The sequence below is a fragment of the Tursiops truncatus genome, chromosome 6 (assembly GCF_011762595.2).
Source record: "Tursiops truncatus isolate mTurTru1 chromosome 6, mTurTru1.mat.Y, whole genome shotgun sequence".
Lineage (NCBI taxonomy): Eukaryota > Metazoa > Chordata > Mammalia > Artiodactyla > Delphinidae > Tursiops > Tursiops truncatus.
The window spans coordinates 114729601-114748146 of record NC_047039.1 but is presented as its reverse complement, the minus strand read 5'-3'; the positions used below and the strand labels follow the sequence as shown (position 1 = coordinate 114748146).

Below are 18546 nucleotides of genomic sequence, written 5' to 3'. Positions count from 1 at the left end.
CACTACATAGAGTACATTCTGATTACCGTGTTGTGACAGCAGCCTCTACGATGGCCCCCAACCACGTGCCTCCTGCGTTTGCACCTTTGTGTAGCCCTCCCCTGAGTGTGGGCTGGATTGAGTAACTGGCTTCTAGCCAATAGAATGTGGCAGAAGTGATGGGCTGTCACTTCTTTCTTTCTCTGGAATTGCTCACCATGACATGAGGAGTCCCGTGGCAAAGGACCAAGGCCTGGCCAACAACCAGTGAGGGAGCTGAGACACAGACCCCTTCCCAGCTGAGCCTTCTGATGAGAACACAGCCCCAGCCAGTGGCTCGACTGCAGCCTCTCGAGAGATTTTGCGCCGAGGGTCCAGAGCACCCAGGACCGGATTCTTGACCCTCAGAAACTGGGAGACAATACACGCTGTTGTTTAAAGCCACTGAGTTTCGGGGTAATCTGGTCTTCAGCAGTAGGTGACTAATATAGCTATTTATCCTGTTTATTGCCAATTTTCCCCATGAGGTCCACAAGGGCAGGACATTCTGTTTTATCTGCCGCTGTATCCTCAGTGTCTAAACAGTGGCTGGCACGTAGAGATATTCAATAAACATGTAAGTGAGTGAATGCAGAGTGGGGAGCCTTTGGAGGGTTTAAGCCGGGGTGGGCTGGGGAGTGGTACTTCTGATTTATGTGTATAAAGCCCATGTTGAATGCCATGAGGTGAGGGGATGAAGGGCTGTGGGAGTGGAGGTGAGGGGGCCAGGGAGGCTAGAGGGCTGCTGAGTTCCCCAGGACAGAGCTGTGCCAGGGGCTCAGAGTGGAGCTGGAGAGAGGTGCAGGGGAGGAGGGGAGAGATCATGGTGACCCCTGCATTTAGGAAGAGTAGAAATGCCCTTCCCAGGACTTCCCCAGTGGTCCAGTGGTAAAGAATCCGCCTTCCAATGCAGGGGACACGGGTTCGATCCCTGGTTGGGGAACTAAGATCCCACATGCTGAGGGTCAGCTAAGCCCATGCGCCACAACTAGAGAGAGAAAACCTGCACGCCACAGCTAGAGAGAAGCCCATGCACTGCAAAGAGAGATCCGTGTGCTGCGACTAAGACCTGATGCAGCCAAAAAAAAAAAGAAGTGCTCTTTCCAAGATGACTGGGCTAAGGCAGGACTGGAGAGGACATGGGCGCCTCTCCTTCGTCTTATGAGCTCTTGATATGGCTGTATGTCTGATGGAGATGAATGAAAGCTGCTGTGTACACAAGACTCTAGAGGATCAGGCCCAGAGATGTGAGTGTGGAGTCACCAGCCCCCGGGACAGCCTTAAACATTAGTCCCTCCAGGCACAGTGCTCAGGCTCTAGGAAGTTGTCTCTAGGTAGAATGTGGTAGGCTGAATAATGACCTCTAAAGGTATCAGGTCCTTAATCCCTGGACTTGTGTTATCTTGTATGTGTTGACCTAAAACGATAAAATAGCCAGTTATTTTGCCAGCAGCGTGGGTTTATTTGGGAAGAGCAAAGAATCACAGTTGAGTGCATGCAATCTAGGGGAAACCACAGGCAAATCTGAAGAACAAAAGCCAGGAAACTCTTTTATAGAGGAGAAGGGGGAATGGGGTGGGGTGTTCTACACAGAAGAGTCCATTGGAGGAAACTGGGAGTTGGAAGTGTGGTGGCTTTTCATTGGCTGAACTGTGCTGGTCTCTCACTGGCTGGGCCGTTGCTGGGTGGGAAGAAAAATCTTCCTTCCTCCCGCTGGGTAGTAACTAGTAACCTTCCTGTTGGTCTCCAATTGAGGCTGCACAGTACGGGGTGAGGTCTCCCCCTTGTGGCCTCCTGACTATTTTAAATAAGGTTTCTGTTTATTCATTCTTACATGCTTTCTCTAAAAGCATTGCTGGTCAACGGTCAGGTTTTTTACAGATTCAGCAACTTTCGTCCCTTGATGCCAGGGAGGACCTTTCCTGGGTGTCCTGTCCCATGTGGAAGGGAGAGTGCACATATGAGAAGCCTACTGCGGTCACATTCACGTAACAAGGAGGGGTAGGAAGGAGATCTCTCAGGAATTTCCCATCTCAAGTTTGTGTCTTAGAACAGCGAAAAGAGCAAGAGCACACTCAACACAGAAAGAATTAAACAAGCACTTTGGGAAGACACAGCTGATGAAAGAAATTTGCACATATTAAGGTATGGGGAAGTTATTCTGGATTAGACATACTTTGGCTTGAACTTTATGCTAATTAGAACAGTCTGTCTTATGGCCCGTCAAACGTAAACTGTATATCTGCTTTAACCATTAAAAAATAAGGAGGAGGAGGAGAAAAATGCATTACCTGATTGTTTAGAATGTCCACTTTGAATACAGGGATAAATGCTGCGTGCTGCCCCCTCCCCAGCAACACCAATGCCAGTATTCCTTCGAAGATGAGATTCCCTTCCCAGACGCCAAGGTCATGCTGACTTGCTGTGTACCTGCTAATCTGTTTTGAAAACTTGAAGAAATGTACCCTTGTCACGTTTGATGTTTGTTGTTCTGACAAGATATTAAACTGTGGTTCAGGCATCCGAATTGGAGCCAGGTGGCCATCGCGGATGTGGTTTCAGACAGTTCCTGCATCACTGGGGACTTGAATTTTCTGAGCTGTATCAGACTCAAGGTCATGACCAACTGTTCTCAAAATAGCATCTGCTAGTTGCTGCCACCAGCAACCTTCTAATCTCAAGATCTCTCCTGGTAACTATGCATTTTGGAGCCCAACAAATTCTTGCTCTATAAGCACCTTCCTTATTGCCAGCTCCAGTTCTAATTCTTAACAATTTACGTAACTTTGCAGTTTTTGCTTGTATAGGCCTCCCCCACTGTGTAGCCTGGGGAACACAAGTCAAGTGCTTCTTGAATCTGGGTCTCCTGCTCTGCAGTCCTCAGTTTAGCTCAAACAAAACTTGTCTCTTCCTCTCGTCCATGTAAATAATCAGTAACCAACCTCAGCTGACTGAGAGGGAGGGTTGGAAAGAAAGAAAAGACACAGTTTAAGAAAAAAAAAAAAAAGAGGGAGGTTTGGGAAGAGCCCCCGTGGTTCCTCGGACCCCGTCTCTGGAGGTCAGGAGGGCGTTGGAAAGGCTGGTCCGAGGGCTGAAGGCACCCGAAGCACCGAGGTTTGGGACAATCTTTTTTCCAGTGACCCGGCTCTTTGCAGTCATAGTGGTGGGGTCAGAAACAGGCCGATCGGGGGGCCTTTGTTGGCCACCTAAGGACTTTGGCCTTTACTCTCAGTGAGATGGGACCCACTGGAGTAGCTGCGAGCAGAGGAGGGTGCCAGCCGACAGATCTTACACACGCAGCCCTGGGCTTCCGGGTGGAGAACTGGCTGAAGTCCGTCCCCGTGTGGCCGGAGCTGGGAATGCAGGACTGGGCTGACCCGCAGCCGCCAGGGGCATGACCCTTCCTGGGTCCAGAGGGGCCCTGGGGGGCTGCCCCCCAATGGGCCGTGAAGGGAAAACTGCATCTCCTCACTCCAGATCCTTCCCAGGGGACATGGGAGGGTTGAGTTAGTGGGGAAGGAAGGGACCGAGAGCCTGCTGGAGACTCTTCCCCCCACCCCGCCCCGCCTTAAATCCCTGCTCCTGGGCGATTTCCACCACGTCTTCTCTTGTTCCACGTGGAAGCTGAATGACAACCGATAGATCAGTTGATCAATAGATCAGCTGGGAATTCCCTGGCCGTCCAGTGCTTAGGACTCAGCACTTGCTCTGCCGGGGGCCCCGGCTTTTATCCCTGGTTGGGGAAGAGAGATCCCACCAGCCACACGGCGCTGCCAGGGGCAGAAAAGAAAAGCAAGTTGACTGCGAGTTCATCACCAGTGTCTCTGCGGGCGCCTCTGCTGGTTGGCAGGTGGCATCTTGGCTGGGAGGTGCTGGATCTCTGGGCCTTCCCACCTGCTCCCACATAGTGGGACTGGTGTCAGGCTGGGGGGAGGGGGGAGACCCTGCCCTTGTAGTGTCTGCAGAGGGCCAGAGGCCGGCAGGTCGGCCAGGCGGCAGGGGCGGCGGCGGGGCCTCCAGGTGTTGGGTGCAGGTGTGGAGGGGCTGTCTGCGGTCCCTGGGATGCGGGGCTCTTTATCCCAGTGACCTCGCCGTCGGGTAGGACAGGGCTGTGTTTCTCAGGAAAACTGTCTAACCGAGTGAAGAGCAGAAATGAGAGTATAACAGACCGTCACCCAGATGCAACCACCATCAACATTTTGACATATTTACAGCTGGTACGATTTTCTTCTGAACTAGTTACGTGACAGGTACTGTGCCATTTTACCCTCAAATCCTTCAGGACCAGTCCTCGAAGGACCGCGCTGTTTCCCTCAGAAACACACGGCAGGACAGAGCTCTGCCTTGAGGGCGGGGGTCGAGGGAGAAGGGGTGCTGGAAGGCCGCCTGGGGGGGGGGGAGCGGCGCAGACCCCCTCGGGCTGCGGTTTGGGAGGACCCCAGGGCCTGTGGAGCCCAGGCACGTGCTGGGTGTGGGTCGGGCAACTGCACGCAGGTCTGCGCCACGGAGCGAGGGCAGCACCCCTGGCCTGGCGCCCGGGGTCAGTGGGGGACCCAGGGAAGCCACTGTGATGCCCTGTCTGACCGATGGAGGATCCTACCACCCGTGGGGCCAAGCCTCGGCCCCTCCCAGGCCTAACGCCTGCCTGGGTGGTGAGGGGTCCCGCTCCAGTCTCTCTGGGTCCCCAGAACCGGCCATGGAGGGGCCTCCCTGCAGGGTTGGAGCTGAGCCCCGCACTGTCCCTCTCCGGGCGGGTCCCAGGCCTCAGGGGGACCCAGAGTGCCCCTGCCCTGGTCCACACGGTTCCTCTGCCCAACCCCCTATTCCTGCCCCCACCCAAGAAAAGCACAGCGCTGGCTTTTCGAGACAGTTTATGGTGCTGGGGCCTGGGGGTGGAGGGAGGCCGCCGCTCTTTGAGGAGGGCTGGGTACCCTGAGCCCCAGCATCACGGGCCTCTGCTCCAACCCCTGGGCTGGGTCCCTGACTGCAAACCAACCGGGCAGCAGCTGTGGGGAGGGGCGGCATCCTCTCACCTCCTCCTGCCCTCCCTGGGCCCGCCCCGGGGCCCCACTCTGTCCCTCCCCGCCGCTGCCCCAGGACGGAGGACCCCCAGAGTGCAGCCCTCTGGCCAGGAGGGGCCTCCCTGGGTCAGCAGGGCACTGGGTCCGGGCCAGCCCCATGCACTCACCTAGGCGAGGGCGCCAGCCCACTGGTCTGTGGAAGAGAGCAGGGCCCGAGGAGACACCCAGTGCCCCCTCCCCGGGCTGGAGGCGCTGCACCCTCCCCGGAGTAGCCAAGCCTCCTGGCCTGTGACCCCCCCCCGAGGGGCACCGGCCAGGGCACCGCCCACCATCCCCTGGTCCTCCTGTTCTGGGTCCGGGGCCAGTGGAGTGAGGCTTGGGCCCTGGCTCCCCCCGACCCGCCCCCCACCATCAGGGTCTAGGGTCTTTCAGCTCCTGCAGCCCTGAGCCGGCACGGGGACAGCGCTCACCTGACTTGGGCAGCAGGGCGCCCTGGCTGGGGTTCAAGCCCACTTGGGGTGCCAGCTGCTGCATCTTCTGGGCATCTTCAGGAAATGGCTCTGGGGCCCGGGCTGAGAGCAGGGAGGGCCGGTGAGCAGAGAGGCAGGGCTGGGAGGGGGAGGGGGAAGTGGGGAGCAGGGGGTGGGGAGGGACCCCAAGGAGACACTGGGAGATGGTGGTTCCACCTGCCACCGAGTCAGAGCTTGCTGCGAAGGACACGTGGGCACTACAGACCAAACCTTGCATGTGGCCCCCAGAGAAGGCCGTGATGGGCTGAGGGACGCGTCAGGAGTGCTGCCCCTCTAGCTGGGTCACCCACCACCCATCACCCACTGTAGGGCCGCAGCCAGACGTTCCTAACGTCCCGCTTCTGCGTCTTGGAGTACAACACGGTGAAGTGCTTGTAGTCGGCGAAAGCCACCCGGATGTTGGTCTGGGCCATGGCTGGGGAAGCGAGAGCCTGCTGAGCTGGGCGCCGGCTCAGGACGCCCCGTCCCCTCCGCACGGCCCTGGCCGAGCCAGCCCTGCCGCTGCCCACCCTCTGTCTCTCTCCCGGCACTGCCCACCTCACCCGCGCTGCTGAGCCGCCCGTCCACGGCATCCTTGGAGGGGGTCACGTCCGTCTTCTGGCACCCGCCATCGGGCCTGGGAAGGAGGACCCCAGCAGCCTGCACAGTAGCCCCGGCCAGGCCGCTGCGGCCCCACTGGGCACCCTGAGCGGGGAGGGTCCGGGCCAGCCCCCAGCCCCTGAGGACGCTGCCCGACCATGACACAAACGGCTGCCACTTAGGTGCTGCCGACGGCCGCGCGTGGGCGATGGTGTCCAGCCTGTCCCAGGGCCCACCTGTCCCCGCCGTCACATCGATGCTTAATCACACAGGTGCTTTATAATTCACTTACAGGTCAGGAGACACCGTGGGGGACAGGGGGGACACAGCCTGGGGTTGCGGGGTCTGTGGGGCCTTCCGGTTTCCCCTCCAGACACACACGCACGCGCACACCCACACACGTGCGTGCACGTGTGCACACACGCAGCGCACGCACGCGCACACCCCCACGCACACCCCCACACGCACACACAGCACACACTCGCAAGCACACACGCACACACCCACCCACGCGCACGCACACAGCACACACCCACGCGCACGCACGCACGCACGCGCGCGCACGCACGCACGCACGCACAAGGACGCTGCTCCTCCACGCCCAGGCCTCAGGCGGGCCCCTCGGGGAGCAGGCGAGCTGCAGCTGCTGCTTTAACGGCCCCCGCGGCCTCGCGCAGGGTCAGGGTCGGGCCTGGCTCTGGCTCCCTGACGGGTCAGGGACACCTCTGGCTCCTGCTGGCTCACGTCTGACCTCACCCCGGCCGGGCCTACGGCCAGTCCGAGGTGGGGCTCCTGGGATCCCTTAAGCGGGGTACCCAAACTTGAGGCCCAGGTCGCCGTTGGCCAAAGGGATCACCAAGACCGCGGGCATCTTCATGCTGTCCTTGGAGTCCAGGAAGCCCTGGTCATCTGACACCGCCCCAGCCGTGCACCAGATGCCCTGGAACTGCAGGGAGGGGACAGGGAGAGCTGGGGGGCAGCCCCTGTGCCACAGCCTCCCTGACCTGGAATCGGGGGGCGGGGCAGCTGCCACTCATCCGGTCTGAGGCCTGGGGAGTGGCAGTGAGCACAGCCCAGAGGCGGGGCTGAGGGGCCTGCTGTCCTCCGCAGCACACCCACCCCAAGCTGGACGAGCAGACGGACGCGAGCTCTGTCCCCTGTCCCCAGACATGAGCTAAGCTTGGGCCAGAGAGGGTATGGGCAGGGCCGGGCTGGGCTACCCCAGCCCTCCAGCCTCTCTGGGTAGAACGCAGCCAGAAGGAGGCTGTCTGTGAGGAGCAGGTCTGGCCTAGGGAAGTCTGGACACACCTGGCTGGTGTCAGAGTTGGCCTGGGTGGGGACCTGGGCCCGCTGGGGATGCCGCGAGCAGCGCGAGGGTCCAGCCAACGAGCAGCACCTGCAGCGTGGTGGAGGGTGTCTCTCGTCGACTGCACGGGCTCAGGGGCGGGGTAGGAGAGTTGAGGTGGCCCCTCCCACTGTGCCTTTAGGCCCTCAAGACACCCTGGGGCGCTGGCATGCTGGGACAGAGCCCACTGTGATGGGCTCACGATCGAGGTGCACCCTGGAGCACCTTGGCCCAGTGGCCCCAGCCACCCCCGGCCAGCCCAGGTGTTTCCTCCTGGGGAGGGGCCGTATGCCCGAAGCAAGGGGAGGCGAAGGCCGGCAGGCGCTCTGGGACGGGGCCCCCAGCCCTTGGCCGAGGCCCAGCCTCAGGCCCCCTCCTCCAGGAAGCGTCCCAGAAGTCCACCCTCACCTCTGAGCCTCACACCCTCGGTGCCTGGGCGGGGCCTGGCTGACGTCTGCCTGGGTGGGGTCTGGTGGGCAGGCTGCTCATGTGAGCCAGGAGGGCCCAGGACAGGGGCCTGAGAATGGCCACGCCGGCCAGGAATCCGGGGGCTAGCAGACGGTGAGGGACTGCGGGGAGGGGAGACCGTGCTTCGGGTCTCTGGCTCAGCTTTGGTGCCAGAGGCCTGGCGAACGGGCAGGGCCGTGCCCTTGAGGCCCAGGCCGGAGGCCAGGCGACTGGAGACTCTCAGGTAGCCATGGGAGATGGGAGGGTGGCCTGTCTCCAGCCCACTCAGTCAGTCTGTCCCAGTCCAGGGGGGCACGGACACTCCGGCCACCTTCGTCTTGGTCCCCGCAAACCCGTATCTCTGCCCAGCCTGAGTGCACTAATCCCACGCCTTCAAAAACTGCCCTGGGCCTCGGGCCTTTCCCGGACGGGGGGCAGCGGGCAGGCTGTGGGCACCTGACCAAGACCGGCTCAGCTGCCGCTGGGCCTTGAGGGGCTGTGGTGAGATCAGGGCCCCGAGTGGAGTGGGTGGGGGACACGTTGGCGCTTCCCCTAAGCTGTCCTGGCTTCTGACCCAGCCGTGTCTTCCACTCCACCAGGCACCTGGCTAGCGGGCCCTTGCTCACCCCTTGGGGGTGTCATGCAGAGCCAGCCTCCAGGATTTTACAGGGCGGGTAGGGAGACCTAAGAGGGCGGCGGTCAGGTCCCGGGGGCCTGCCAAAGCCAGGCCCAGGGGGGCAACGACTGCAGGACAGACAGACAGAGGCCAGGCTGCTGACTTGCTTCCGGAGTTTATTCTCAGAGCTGGGATAAAGCCCAAGGGGCAGGGCCGGTGGCGCAGGAGCCGGGGCTGGGGTCTTGGGGGTGTTGAAGGAAAAGGCTGAGCAGGGCAGCATGGCCAGGTCCTGAGGGCTGGGGTCACCTAGCCAAGAGAGCAGGACCTGTCGGTGTGGCGGGCAGCACCGCAGTCCGGGCCCCGGGCCCCAGGCCCCTGCTGGCTGCAGGCCACGGGGGAATGGCTGTCCCAGGGCCCCACCCCCTGATGGGGGCCTCCCCGCCCTGCCCTCCCCTCCCCTCCCGGTTCCTGTTCCAGCCGCCAGCCCCTCCTACCCCAGCGACCTCGCGGAACCCCGGTGGAGCCCCCTCCTCCTCGGAGCAGCCCCAGGGGCCTGGACCAGCCTTGCATGGTGGGTGGGGCTGTGGGGAGCGTGCACTGAGCGACCAAGTGAGTGAAGGAACGCATGGGCGGGCACCGCTGGGTGAAGGCGGCCCCCAGCACCCCACTCACCTACGTGTTCTCCTCCATGCACTTGTCTGCCAAGAGAAGCCCGGGACGGCGGTCAGCGCCCCAGGCCGGGCCACCTGCCCCGCCCCACCTGTCGCTAACCCCGCGGCCCTGGAGAGCGTCTCGGTTGACCCTCAAACTGCTGACTGCAGCACACCACCCCGCTCCCTGGCCCCGCTCCTCCAAACAAGGAGGGGGTCCCGTCCCTCCGGGAGCCCAGAGCAGGCTGCCTGCCCCAGGGAGGCCGTGCGCGCTGAGACTTCGGGGAGCCCGTGCTGAGCCCAGGGCGCTTGTCCCTGTGTCCCCACGGGCACACCCACCCCTAGGGCTTGCCCCCCACCGGGCTGGGGGCCTACGTATCCTGGGGGCCGACCCGGGGCCTGGCCCACAGTGGGTGCGTGGTGAACACGGGGAGGGGGTGTTTCAGGCCAAGGTCACGGTGTGGAGGACAGACCGCCCACACTCTGGAGGCCGTGTACCGGTCAGCGGGCGGTCGGCCGGATGAACCCCAGGCCTCAGCCACCCCCGAATCAGGAGACCGTGTGTCTGCCTGTAACCTGACCTTAATCCCTCCCGTCAGATTAGCGGCCCCTCACCAGTCTGCGGCAGGAAGACAATGCTATCCTCTGTGAAGCCCTGGGCCTTGGCGAAGGTGGCGAATTTCTCCTTGATCTCAGCTTTGGGGGCCTGGGTGCGGCCTGGGGCAGAAGGAGAAGCCGCTGGCCTCCATCCGGGAGACCTCGCTCGGCCCCCACCACCAGGCTTGGGGAGTCCCCAAGCTGCCCCGTGGGCCGGGCCTCAGGCCGGGCGGCGGGAGCTGGCGTGGGGCACGTACTGTAGAGCGTGGCCATGCGGAAGTCCTGGCCGGGGCCTCGGAAGCTCTCGGTGTACAGCAGGGCATAGGCCTCGTAGTCCGTCTCCACCACCGACACCTCGTGGTTGCCGCTCCAGTCTGGGGGCCCAGGAGACAACCGCGGTGGGTCGGGGACCCCTGGGGAGGGCGCCTCTGTGGGCCGGCGTGGGAGGGGCCCTGATGCCCCACGCTCTGTCCAGCTGCCTTCCCTGCCCCTCCCCAGCCCGCTGCTTCCTGCCAGCACAGCCCAGCGGCCCCAGACCAGAAGTCCTGGGGGCCCAGCAAACACACAGGCTCAGAAAATCGGGAGTTCATGGGACAGCCACAAACTCTGCAGTCAAACTCCTCTCGGGAGGAGGAGAGATTCGCAGCGGGGAGGTCGTTCCCGGGCCGGGAGTGAGGAGGCCCGAGGTCCTGGGGCGGAGAGCTGCGGAAGGTGTGGGGGAAGCCTTGGGGGCAGCGGGACGGGGCAGCAGACAGCTGGGGAGATTCCATCCCGGGGCAGATCCAGGCCGACCCTGGCAGAGCAGCCATCACCGCCCCCCTCCATGTACTGCAGGGCAGGGTGTCACCCAGAGTCCCCGACCAGCAGGTGTCACTCCTGAGTTGACCCTGGGGTCTGGCGAGGGGCCCCACTCACGGGGGCTGGTATAGCTGTAGCAGCCTGGGGGGCCTGCAGGACGCAGCAGCAGAGTCCGGGTCTCACACTGGTCTTTCCTGTGGGCAGGTCACCCGCGGGTCAGGGGTCAGGCAGGGGTGGGGGCTGTCCCTAGACCGCGACCATGGGCAGGGAGCTCTCGGCCCCAGAAGCCCACCCCGCCGCCCACCTGAGGAAGGTAGACGTGAGATTGAGGCCACCGTCTGCCGCGGGGGCCACCACCGACTTGCACATGGACAGCACCTTCTTCTTCTCCAGGAACCAGCTCGAGTTGGAGGCGAGGCCCGAGGTGAACCAGAGCCCCAGGAACTGCGGCGAACGGCCCCCACCCTGGTCAGCCGGGACCCTCCCGGACGCGCCATGGTGGCCGCCCCGCTCCTCCCCCTCCCCTCCCCTCCCCTCCCGCACTCTCCCCCATCCTTCCCCTCCCCGCCCCTCCCCCGCCCTTCCCCCTCCCCCTCCTCTCCAGCCCGGCCCCTCCCCCTCCACTGGGTCCGGCCTTGCCTGGCCGTGGAGCTGGCGCCAGAGGGCGCCGAGGCCGTCCCTGGAGGGGTCGGAGCAGGGCGCGGGGCTGCGAGACCCACTCCGACTGTTCCCACAGCTCCCGAGGGGGAGCGCGCCGCCAGCTGTGTGTGTGTGTGTGTGTGTGTGCGTGCGCGTGCGTGTGCGTGTGTGTGTGCGCGCGCGGAGTGGGGGGAGGGTCGCGAACGCGCGCGCACTCGGTTGCTGTGGCCATCCCCTGGCGCCGCCCTGTGCAGCATCCCCATCTTCGCGCTCGCCCACGGAGGTGTGTCCTAGGACCCAGGTGTGGAAGGTGTGCCTGTTTTCCCTGGGCATCGTGAGCTCGTTGGGCTAACCGTGTTGGGTCAGGGCTGACGGGCACGCAGGTGATCCGCGTGTCTGCATGTGCCGTGTGGGCGCTCGTGGACACAGGTTCTTCCCTGCCAGTCGGGGGTAATGTACCCAGATCTTGGTTGGCGAATTGCCCGGGAAGGCCTCTCGTGGTCAGCCTCCTCCTGCCGGTCCAGCCCTCCTTCCCTTCAGCACCCCCTTCCCAGGGAGAAAATTGGGCCCCAGGGAGCACCCTGCTCCCTACACGGCCCTGTCCCGCCTTGGGGACCCGGCAAGGAGCCCCTCACCTTGTCCTCTTGGAAGTTGGGCTGCAGGGCGGCCTGGGCCTGGGTTGGAATCTGCAGGACCCCCAGGATCCCCAGCAGGGCCAGCCCTGTCCACAGAATGTTCAGAGCGGCCATTCTCCCAGAGCCGAGCAGGCAGCGCAGGCAGAGAGGCAGGCAGGAGGCGCGGAGGCCACCGGGGAGACCCCTATTTATGGGCCTGGCTTGGCCTCCACCCAGGGCACAAGGACAGCCCACTGGAGGCTCGTGATGCTGGGGGCAGGACAGGGCAGCTGAGCCCAGCGGCCGCTGAGCCCCCCACAGGGCTGCTTATGTAAGAGGCACTGACTAGGACAGGCCTGGGCGCTGCCACAGCAGGGGGGGGCGGGGGCGGGCGGCCAGAGGCCCCTGCGTGGCTGGTCCTTTCTCCAGTCCCAGAAAGACCCGCCGCAGCAGCCTGGATGGGGGCAGGGGGCAAGAGCCTCGGTGCTGCCCTGCCTCTGGGGCCTCTGGTCACTTCCCACCGGGGACTGGGAACCCCCCGCCCCCAGCCCAAGCCCTACCACTGTTCCATCTCCAAGCCTGGCGACCCTGGGAGGGGAAGCGAGGCCCCGTTTGCACTGTATGAGTTTGATCCTGAAAGGCCCAGCAGGCCCCGGGGTGACGGGAAACTTGGGCCACGGTAAAGAAGTCAAATCTGTCCCCGAAGCAGAGGCCGAGGGCCGGATGTGCTGGGCACAGCCTCCCCTGACGGCCAGCTGTCGGGGCTCTGGCTGGGGCCCCTGGGCACCTCTTTCAGCCCGGGGCCCCTCTGGCCTTGGGCGTAGGCCCATCCCCCGCACCACGCATCCCCGCCTGCACCAGTCCCGCCCACCCTGTGGAGCTCAGCCTGTCCTGTTACCTGGGGTGCTGAGGCTGGTACCTCCCCCAGTGGCAGCGGGTTACAGAGAGGGCCGCCTCCCTGCAGAGGCCTCTCTGGGTTGATGGGGTCCCGGGCCCTGTTCACATCTGGCAAGTGTCACCTGTCCCCCTGGTTCTGTCCAAGGCCACCCCAGGCCAGCCAGGGCCTCAGCACAGGACTGAGTGCGGTCAACGGCTCTGAGCAACGGTGAGTGGGGTGGGTGCGAGTATCTGGGGTACGGGCTGGGAGGGATGAAGCTGGGGAAGGAGGTCCCGCGTGTGGTGCAGACACAGAGGGGACGCAGCTGTGGCCGGTGAGGGGCCAGGGGCTGGTCACCCCTAGACGTAGGCCCGGCTCCCGGCAGGGCGCGGGCTCCCGTCCCGGTGCCTGGCACCTTCCGCCCGGGAGCTGGATTCTTGGCAGCCCTGGCCTCGGGCTTTGGAATGGCCCCAAGGCGGCCGGAAATTATCGAGGGGGAGGTGTGGGTCAGGGCAACTGCCTGAATGGGACCAGCATGGGCCCTGCCACCCACCTAGTGGGGGCAGGAGGGTGGGCATCAGGCCCACGGGGGTCCTGGTGAGGTCAGGGTGCCTGCAGCTCGGCCCTGGCTGGACCCCTCGCTGGGGCTGTGAGGCCGGCGTGTACTGCCCTTTGTCGCCCCTCCCCAGTGGCCCAGGGGTCTGGGAGCGCAGACTGGGTTTTCTGGGGGGGCACCAGGGAGCTCCCTCAGCGGGGCTGCCTGGGGGAGCCGCTGGGTGGGCAGTGCCGTGCAGAGGGTCTCCTACTTTCTCACCGGTGCTGGGGCTGTGGGAGCCTTTGGTGTACGAGGCGGAGGCCAACATGAAGCGGGGGGCGGGGGGGGGGTGGGCAGAGAGAGATAGGAGGCACCTGCGGTGGGGGGGGGAGTGTGATGGGGGATGGGGGTGGAGGTAAGGAGGGCAACGGTGCAGGGGAGGGGGCAGAGGCAGGCCTGAGACCCCCACCCCTCTGGCCTGGCCTCCCATCAGCTCCCGCCCCTCAGGCACTGTTCATGCTCTAGGCCATGTGGGGACAGTCCGTCAGAGCAGGCAGGAGTGGGGACGGGTGCCCGGACCTTGCACTGCCCCTGGGCTACCCTGGGAACCCCTTTGCAGCGCTGGGGCCTTTCGTGGGCAGGGCTGGGCTGAGGCTGGGGCCCTGGACTCCTCCCCTACCCCAGGCTCTCCCTCAGGTGCCCCTCCAGCCCCTTACCCAGTCCTCCTGGAACTCGGGCTCCAGGGGACCCTGAGCAAACTGGAGTTGAGTGGGGGCTTGGGCCTGGCCCAGCTGCAGAGGACCCAGGGCACGATTTCGGGGCCCAGGAAGTGGGTTCCTGGGCACTGCTGGGCCCGGCAGGTGGAGGAGGGGTCCCCCTGGGAGCCCTATTGATGGGGACACCTGGCATCGGCCCCCCAAGGGCCGATGATTCACCTCTGCCAGGTCCAGGTAGGGTTGGGCCATTGCCAGCAACTCCTGCAAGATTTCTGCCCTTTCTTCCCTCCCCCTGGGGCTGTGCAGGACGGAGGCTGGGCACCAGGACCCCCTCTGTGCCCTCTGCACCCCGCCGTTCTGCTCTGAGCTTGGCCCTGCGTGTGGTCAGCAGCGCCGGCTGGGCCATCTCCGCCCTCCAGGTGGTGGGTACGTGATGGACATGGGGGTGGTGAGGCTCCTCCTGGCACCCACTGAGCGCCAAGTTGCCCGGTCCTGGCAGACCAGGGGCTGCTCCCTGGGTCTCAGGGGGACAGGTCTGAGAGGGCAGGGTGCCTGCCCTGAGCCCGGGAGCCAGACCCTGGCCTCTCAGGAGCCCACTCCCAGCCCTGGCACCAGGAGAGACCCCCGGGAGGCTGGCCTGGGGTCCCCGCCTTGGGTTCCTCCCCGTCTCTGGGCCCATCGCAGAAGCTGGCAGCTCTGGGTGCGGCTGGGCTCAGGCCTTCCGTGGGCCTGGGGGCATGTGAGCCGCAGACCTGGCTGCTCAGCGATCAGTGGAGCTGAGGCTGCAGTATCCCTGGAGCCCGAGGCCCAGGCGTGCGGGGGGATGGGCACCTGCCCGGGAGGGGAGCTGCTGGGCTACAAGGATGCCGAGAGTTGGCCTGGACCTTGAGAGGTCACTGCTGCCAGCCCCCTGCTTCTGGCCCAGCAGGTCAGAGGCAAGCCCGGGCCCAGGCCTAGGCTTGATCTCCTTGGGGGGCAGTGACGGGTCCCAGTCCCCAGGCAGTATCCCCCAGAGATGGTTGGCCCTTCAGAGCTGAGGCTCTCCCAACACCTGGTGGCCTCTCGCTGACCGGTGGCTAATGGAGTGTCCGCTGGTCTTGGACTGGGGATTCACAGGGACCTCACGGACCCCACCTACTTGCTGCTTGGCCATCAGTGCCCCCAGCCTGCGGGAAGGGGCTCTGAGGGAGCACTGAGCTGGTGGGCAGGGGAGGCCCCACTGGACCCCACCTCACCCTTCAGGCCTGTCCCCCGCCCTCCAGAGGTGGCTCACAGCCCCGGAGATCACCCCATCCGGCATGCTCCTCCCATGGGGGGATCCCCAGCCAGTAGATTTTAAGTAGAAGAGGGGCAGCGCCCGGGGTCACCTAGAAGCTTCTAGACAGAAGACTCCAGAAAATCACCGAAGGCCTCGTCCCCTTTCCCTGCCCCCTTTCCCAGCTCCTGGACGGGTCCAGCCTCCAGGGCTGCCCTGGGAAAGGCCCGAGGCAGCCCGGTGGAGAGATGGCCAAAGCGGAGAGTGGCCGTGCGGCCTGGTGGGGCACTGGGGCTGGAAGTGGGGGTGGGGCACTGGGGCTGCAGCACGAGACCACCAGGGCTGGGTACCGACGGGACAGCCAGCTCAGGGCTCCTCCGGGGGCAAGAAGCCCTCCACGCCCCCGCCTGGGCTCCCCAGAGGATAGCTGCTCTGAAGTTTAAGGAGGCATCCCAGACTCGGAGTGTCCCCGAATGAGGCCCTCTCTGAGTTTCTACCCAGACCACAGGGGGCCCACTCTTCCCCCTGTGCTGGCCCGGCCTCTGTCTCTTCGTCCCCTCTCTGCTTTGGGTTGGCCACTGTCGACACCTGGCGATGACCATGTCTCCACCTGGCGTCTTCTTTCCCAGCCCAGGAGGTTGCGCTGCCTCAGGAGCCAAAGCTGGGGGAGGGCCAGGGGGGTGGGATGAAGCACTGCTGCCAGACCCCAAGGGGCCCGAGGATGGTCACGGCCAACCCGAGGCTCCTCCTGGCCAGCAGGAGCCCAGGGCCGCTGGCTGCCTCTGGAGGTAGAGGGGCTGCAGCATTCTGCCTTAGAGAGGGGCCTGGCAGGGCTGTGGGGAGAGCGGCCTGCCCCCCACCACGGCCCGCAGCCCCCAGCCTCCCACGGGTGTGACACTCTGGATTGGGTGACCAGAGCAGGTGGCTTCCAGAAGCATCCAGCCCGGCGGGGGGCGGTCGGAGCTAAAGCACGTCCCCTCACCTGTGGGAGGCTGGGTGCACGGTCTCTGGGTAGGAGGGGCCTGCGGGCACCAGTCTCCTGGGAGCATCGACGGATGGGCCCTCCTGAGTCACTGCGGCCAGGCTGGGCCCCCCCCCGAAAGGACCCCAAAGCCAGGCCTGTTTCTTGTGGGGTCTTCCTCATCCAGGGCCTCGGTGAAGTCTCCTGATTCTGGAAGTTTTCTCGCCCTGTGACCTGACCATGCCAGGCTGGCCCAAGGCGCTGCAGGATCTCCTGGTCCCGCCAGGGGAAGCAAGGCCACCCCTGGGGCCTGGGCCTGAGGTCCTTGGACCTGGGCCTAAGTATTCTCCCGCAGTGGGTGCTCCTGCCTTTCACTCAGGGCCCAAGGTGACCCCTGGTGGGTGGGAGCCACGGCTCTGATCAAGGCCTGCAGCAGGGGGGCACCTAGCAGGGGTGGTGCTGGGCAGGGCTCACCTTGGCCAGGAGCGTGCCCAGCCCTTGGGGGCGGTTGCCGGGGAGTTAAGTGGGGACAAACGTCAGAGAGGACACTCAGGCTGCCCGGCCTGGGCCTGCGACCCGGGGCTCTGGGTGCCGCCCATCAGCCCCAGGACGCCACTGTCGTTGCGCAGTCCTGCCGGCCCATCCGGGCACCAAATGTTTATTCCTGGTGCGGGAGGGGTGAGGGGGACAGATGTGGCCTCGGGAGATGAGGCACAGGCAAGGCCTTGACTGGCTGTGAGGATGGGGTCAGCCAAGGGCCAGGCTGGGCTCCAGAGGGGGTGGGTCCAGCATTTCATGAGGGCCCGGCCTGGGCCATCTGAGAGCGGGGAGGCCAGGCAGAAACGGGGCGGGCGCTGGAGAGCGGGAGGCCTGGGGCGCAGGGAGGGAAAGGGGCAGGGCCTCTGGCTGCCTCACCTCGGTAGGCGCTGCCTGGGCCCCAGGAGGCCCCCAGTGCCCCAGCCTTCCTCACAGCCCCCTCAGGCCTCGGGGGACACTCGCTCTGTGAGGCCTGAGTGCTGGTCGGAGGGGCAGGGCCTGTTTGCACAACCCCTGCCCCCAGCCCAGGCTCCTCAGGCAACGCCCGCGGGCCCCAGGCTCACTGCAGAATGGGCCGCCGGGCACAGAGGGCGTGCACGTGCCTGTGAGCGTCCGTGCACCCGAGGGCATCCTCCCTGTGCGCATTTGTGCGTGTGTGGGTGTGTAAGTGGTGTACGCTCATACGTGAGCTCTGCGTGTGTGAGGTTGTCACGTGTAAAGGCCCAGAGACAGGAAACACCAGGGACGCTGGGAAACACTCCTGAAGCGAGGGGACAGGGTGGCCCAGGGCAGGGGGGCCTAGGTGGGGAGGGGGTGGCCCAGGGTGGGGGGACCGTGTGGAGGGGGGAAGGTGGTCGGAGCAGGGGCACCTGGAGGTCTGGGCAGAGGCAAAAGAGGTGCCTGGGGCCGGGGTCCTGGTGGCGGCCTGCTGCCTCCGCTCCGTGCTCCCGACGCAGTTAAGGAAGGCCGGGTCGGGGCCTCCCTCACCCGCTGGGTCTCTTCTGAGGCCCTGAACCTACTTGTGTCCTTGCAGCGTTAACCTTTCATCTCAGGACTGCCCCCTCCCCAGCCCCCAGCACAAGTCCCACGGGCCTGTCCCCTCCTTCCCTTGGTCACACAGACGGGCCCCTGTGCGTCCTCTCTGCCCTCAGGGTACCCTCCCCTGCCCTGGCCTCCCCATCTGACAGGCTGTCCCCCCTCAGTCCCCTCCTCCGTGCCCCTCGTCCAGGGCCGCCCTCGCTGTGCCTTTGCTTGGCCGCTGCCCTTGGGACCTTCTGCTGCTCGACGGGTCCTGCCTGGGACCCTCTTCTCGAGCCCCAGCCCCCAGCCTTGCTACCTGGGTCCTGATGACCTGCTTACCAGGTGGACCTGGGCCAGGACAGGCGTGTCTGAGGTCTGGTGCCCACCCCAGCTGGGCACACAGCCCCTCCTCAGTGGACACTGCCGCCCGGCCCCTGCACCTCAGGCCCTCAGGCTCCCGGCCCCTTCCCCAGTGTCGGCCCCCGGTGCCCCGCCCCAGCTGCCGCAGACCTCCCGGCGCTGCTTTGGGGCAAACGGCAGTGTGGTCCCGGGAGATGCCCAGCGTCGGGACAAATGCGACAGGTTTCTCCCTCAGCTCAGAATTCAGCTCCTTCCTCGGCCCCGTGACCGAGAAAGGGGTGAGTCCTGGGAGGAGCCTCCCTCCAGACCGCGCCCCTCTGTCCTCGTGGCCCTCGACCTCCGCGTGGAGCGCCAGGGAGAAGTGCTGACAGCTATCTCCACCCCGCGCGTCTCCTCCTGCTGGTGGGGGGCTGCTGAGCACGGCCTCCCTC

At 64.8% G+C, this 18546-nt stretch overlaps 2 protein-coding genes across 2 annotated transcripts; both read right to left on the bottom strand.

Annotated features, from left to right (window-relative positions):
* Positions 1-5206: 5206 nt before the first annotated feature.
* LCNL1 (lipocalin like 1) lies at positions 5207-7185 on the bottom strand. The gene is made up of 6 exons (XM_033859355.1): positions 7153-7185; positions 6964-7094; positions 6112-6185; positions 5874-5984; positions 5510-5611; positions 5207-5232 (listed from the first exon to the last, which is right to left on the bottom strand). The coding sequence occupies exons 1-6, from the start codon at positions 7183-7185 to the stop codon at positions 5207-5209; spliced, it is 477 nt and encodes a 158-aa protein (XP_033715246.1).
* Positions 7186-8707: 1522 nt separating this feature from the next.
* Positions 8708-12160, bottom strand: PTGDS (prostaglandin D2 synthase). Its single transcript, XM_033859296.2, has 7 exons — positions 11876-12160; positions 10906-11045; positions 10719-10795; positions 10061-10177; positions 9822-9923; positions 9229-9254; positions 8708-8862 (listed from the first exon to the last, which is right to left on the bottom strand). Exons 1-6 carry the CDS (start codon positions 11987-11989, stop codon positions 9229-9231), a joined length of 576 nt encoding a protein of 191 aa, XP_033715187.1. The 5' UTR covers positions 11990-12160; the 3' UTR covers positions 8708-8862.
* Between the last annotated feature and the right edge of the window lie 6386 nt (positions 12161-18546).

Excerpts from the sequence above, each read along its gene's own strand:
- LCNL1 (XM_033859355.1), bottom strand. The coding sequence starts at position 7,185 with ATGAGTGGCAGCTGCCCCGCCCCCCGATTCCAG. Across the intron at positions 7,095-7,152 it reads GCCCCGCCCCCCGATTCCAG|TTCCAGGGCATCTGGTGCAC; the intron begins GTCAGGGAGGCT and ends CCCTCCCTGCAG. Across the intron at positions 5,985-6,111 it reads CGGGCGGCTCAGCAGCGCGG|CCATGGCCCAGACCAACATC; the intron begins GTGAGGTGGGCA and ends TCGCTTCCCCAG.
- PTGDS (XM_033859296.2), bottom strand. The coding sequence starts at position 11,989 with ATGGCCGCTCTGAACATTCTGTGGACAGGGCTGGCCCTGCTGGGGATC. Across the intron at positions 11,046-11,875 it reads CCAACTTCCAAGAGGACAAG|TTCCTGGGGCTCTGGTTCAC; the intron begins GTGAGGGGCTCC and ends CGTTCGCCGCAG. Across the intron at positions 9,255-9,821 it reads TGTCTTCCTGCCGCAGACTG|ACAAGTGCATGGAGGAGAAC; the intron begins GTGAGGGGCCGC and ends TTCTCTTGGCAG.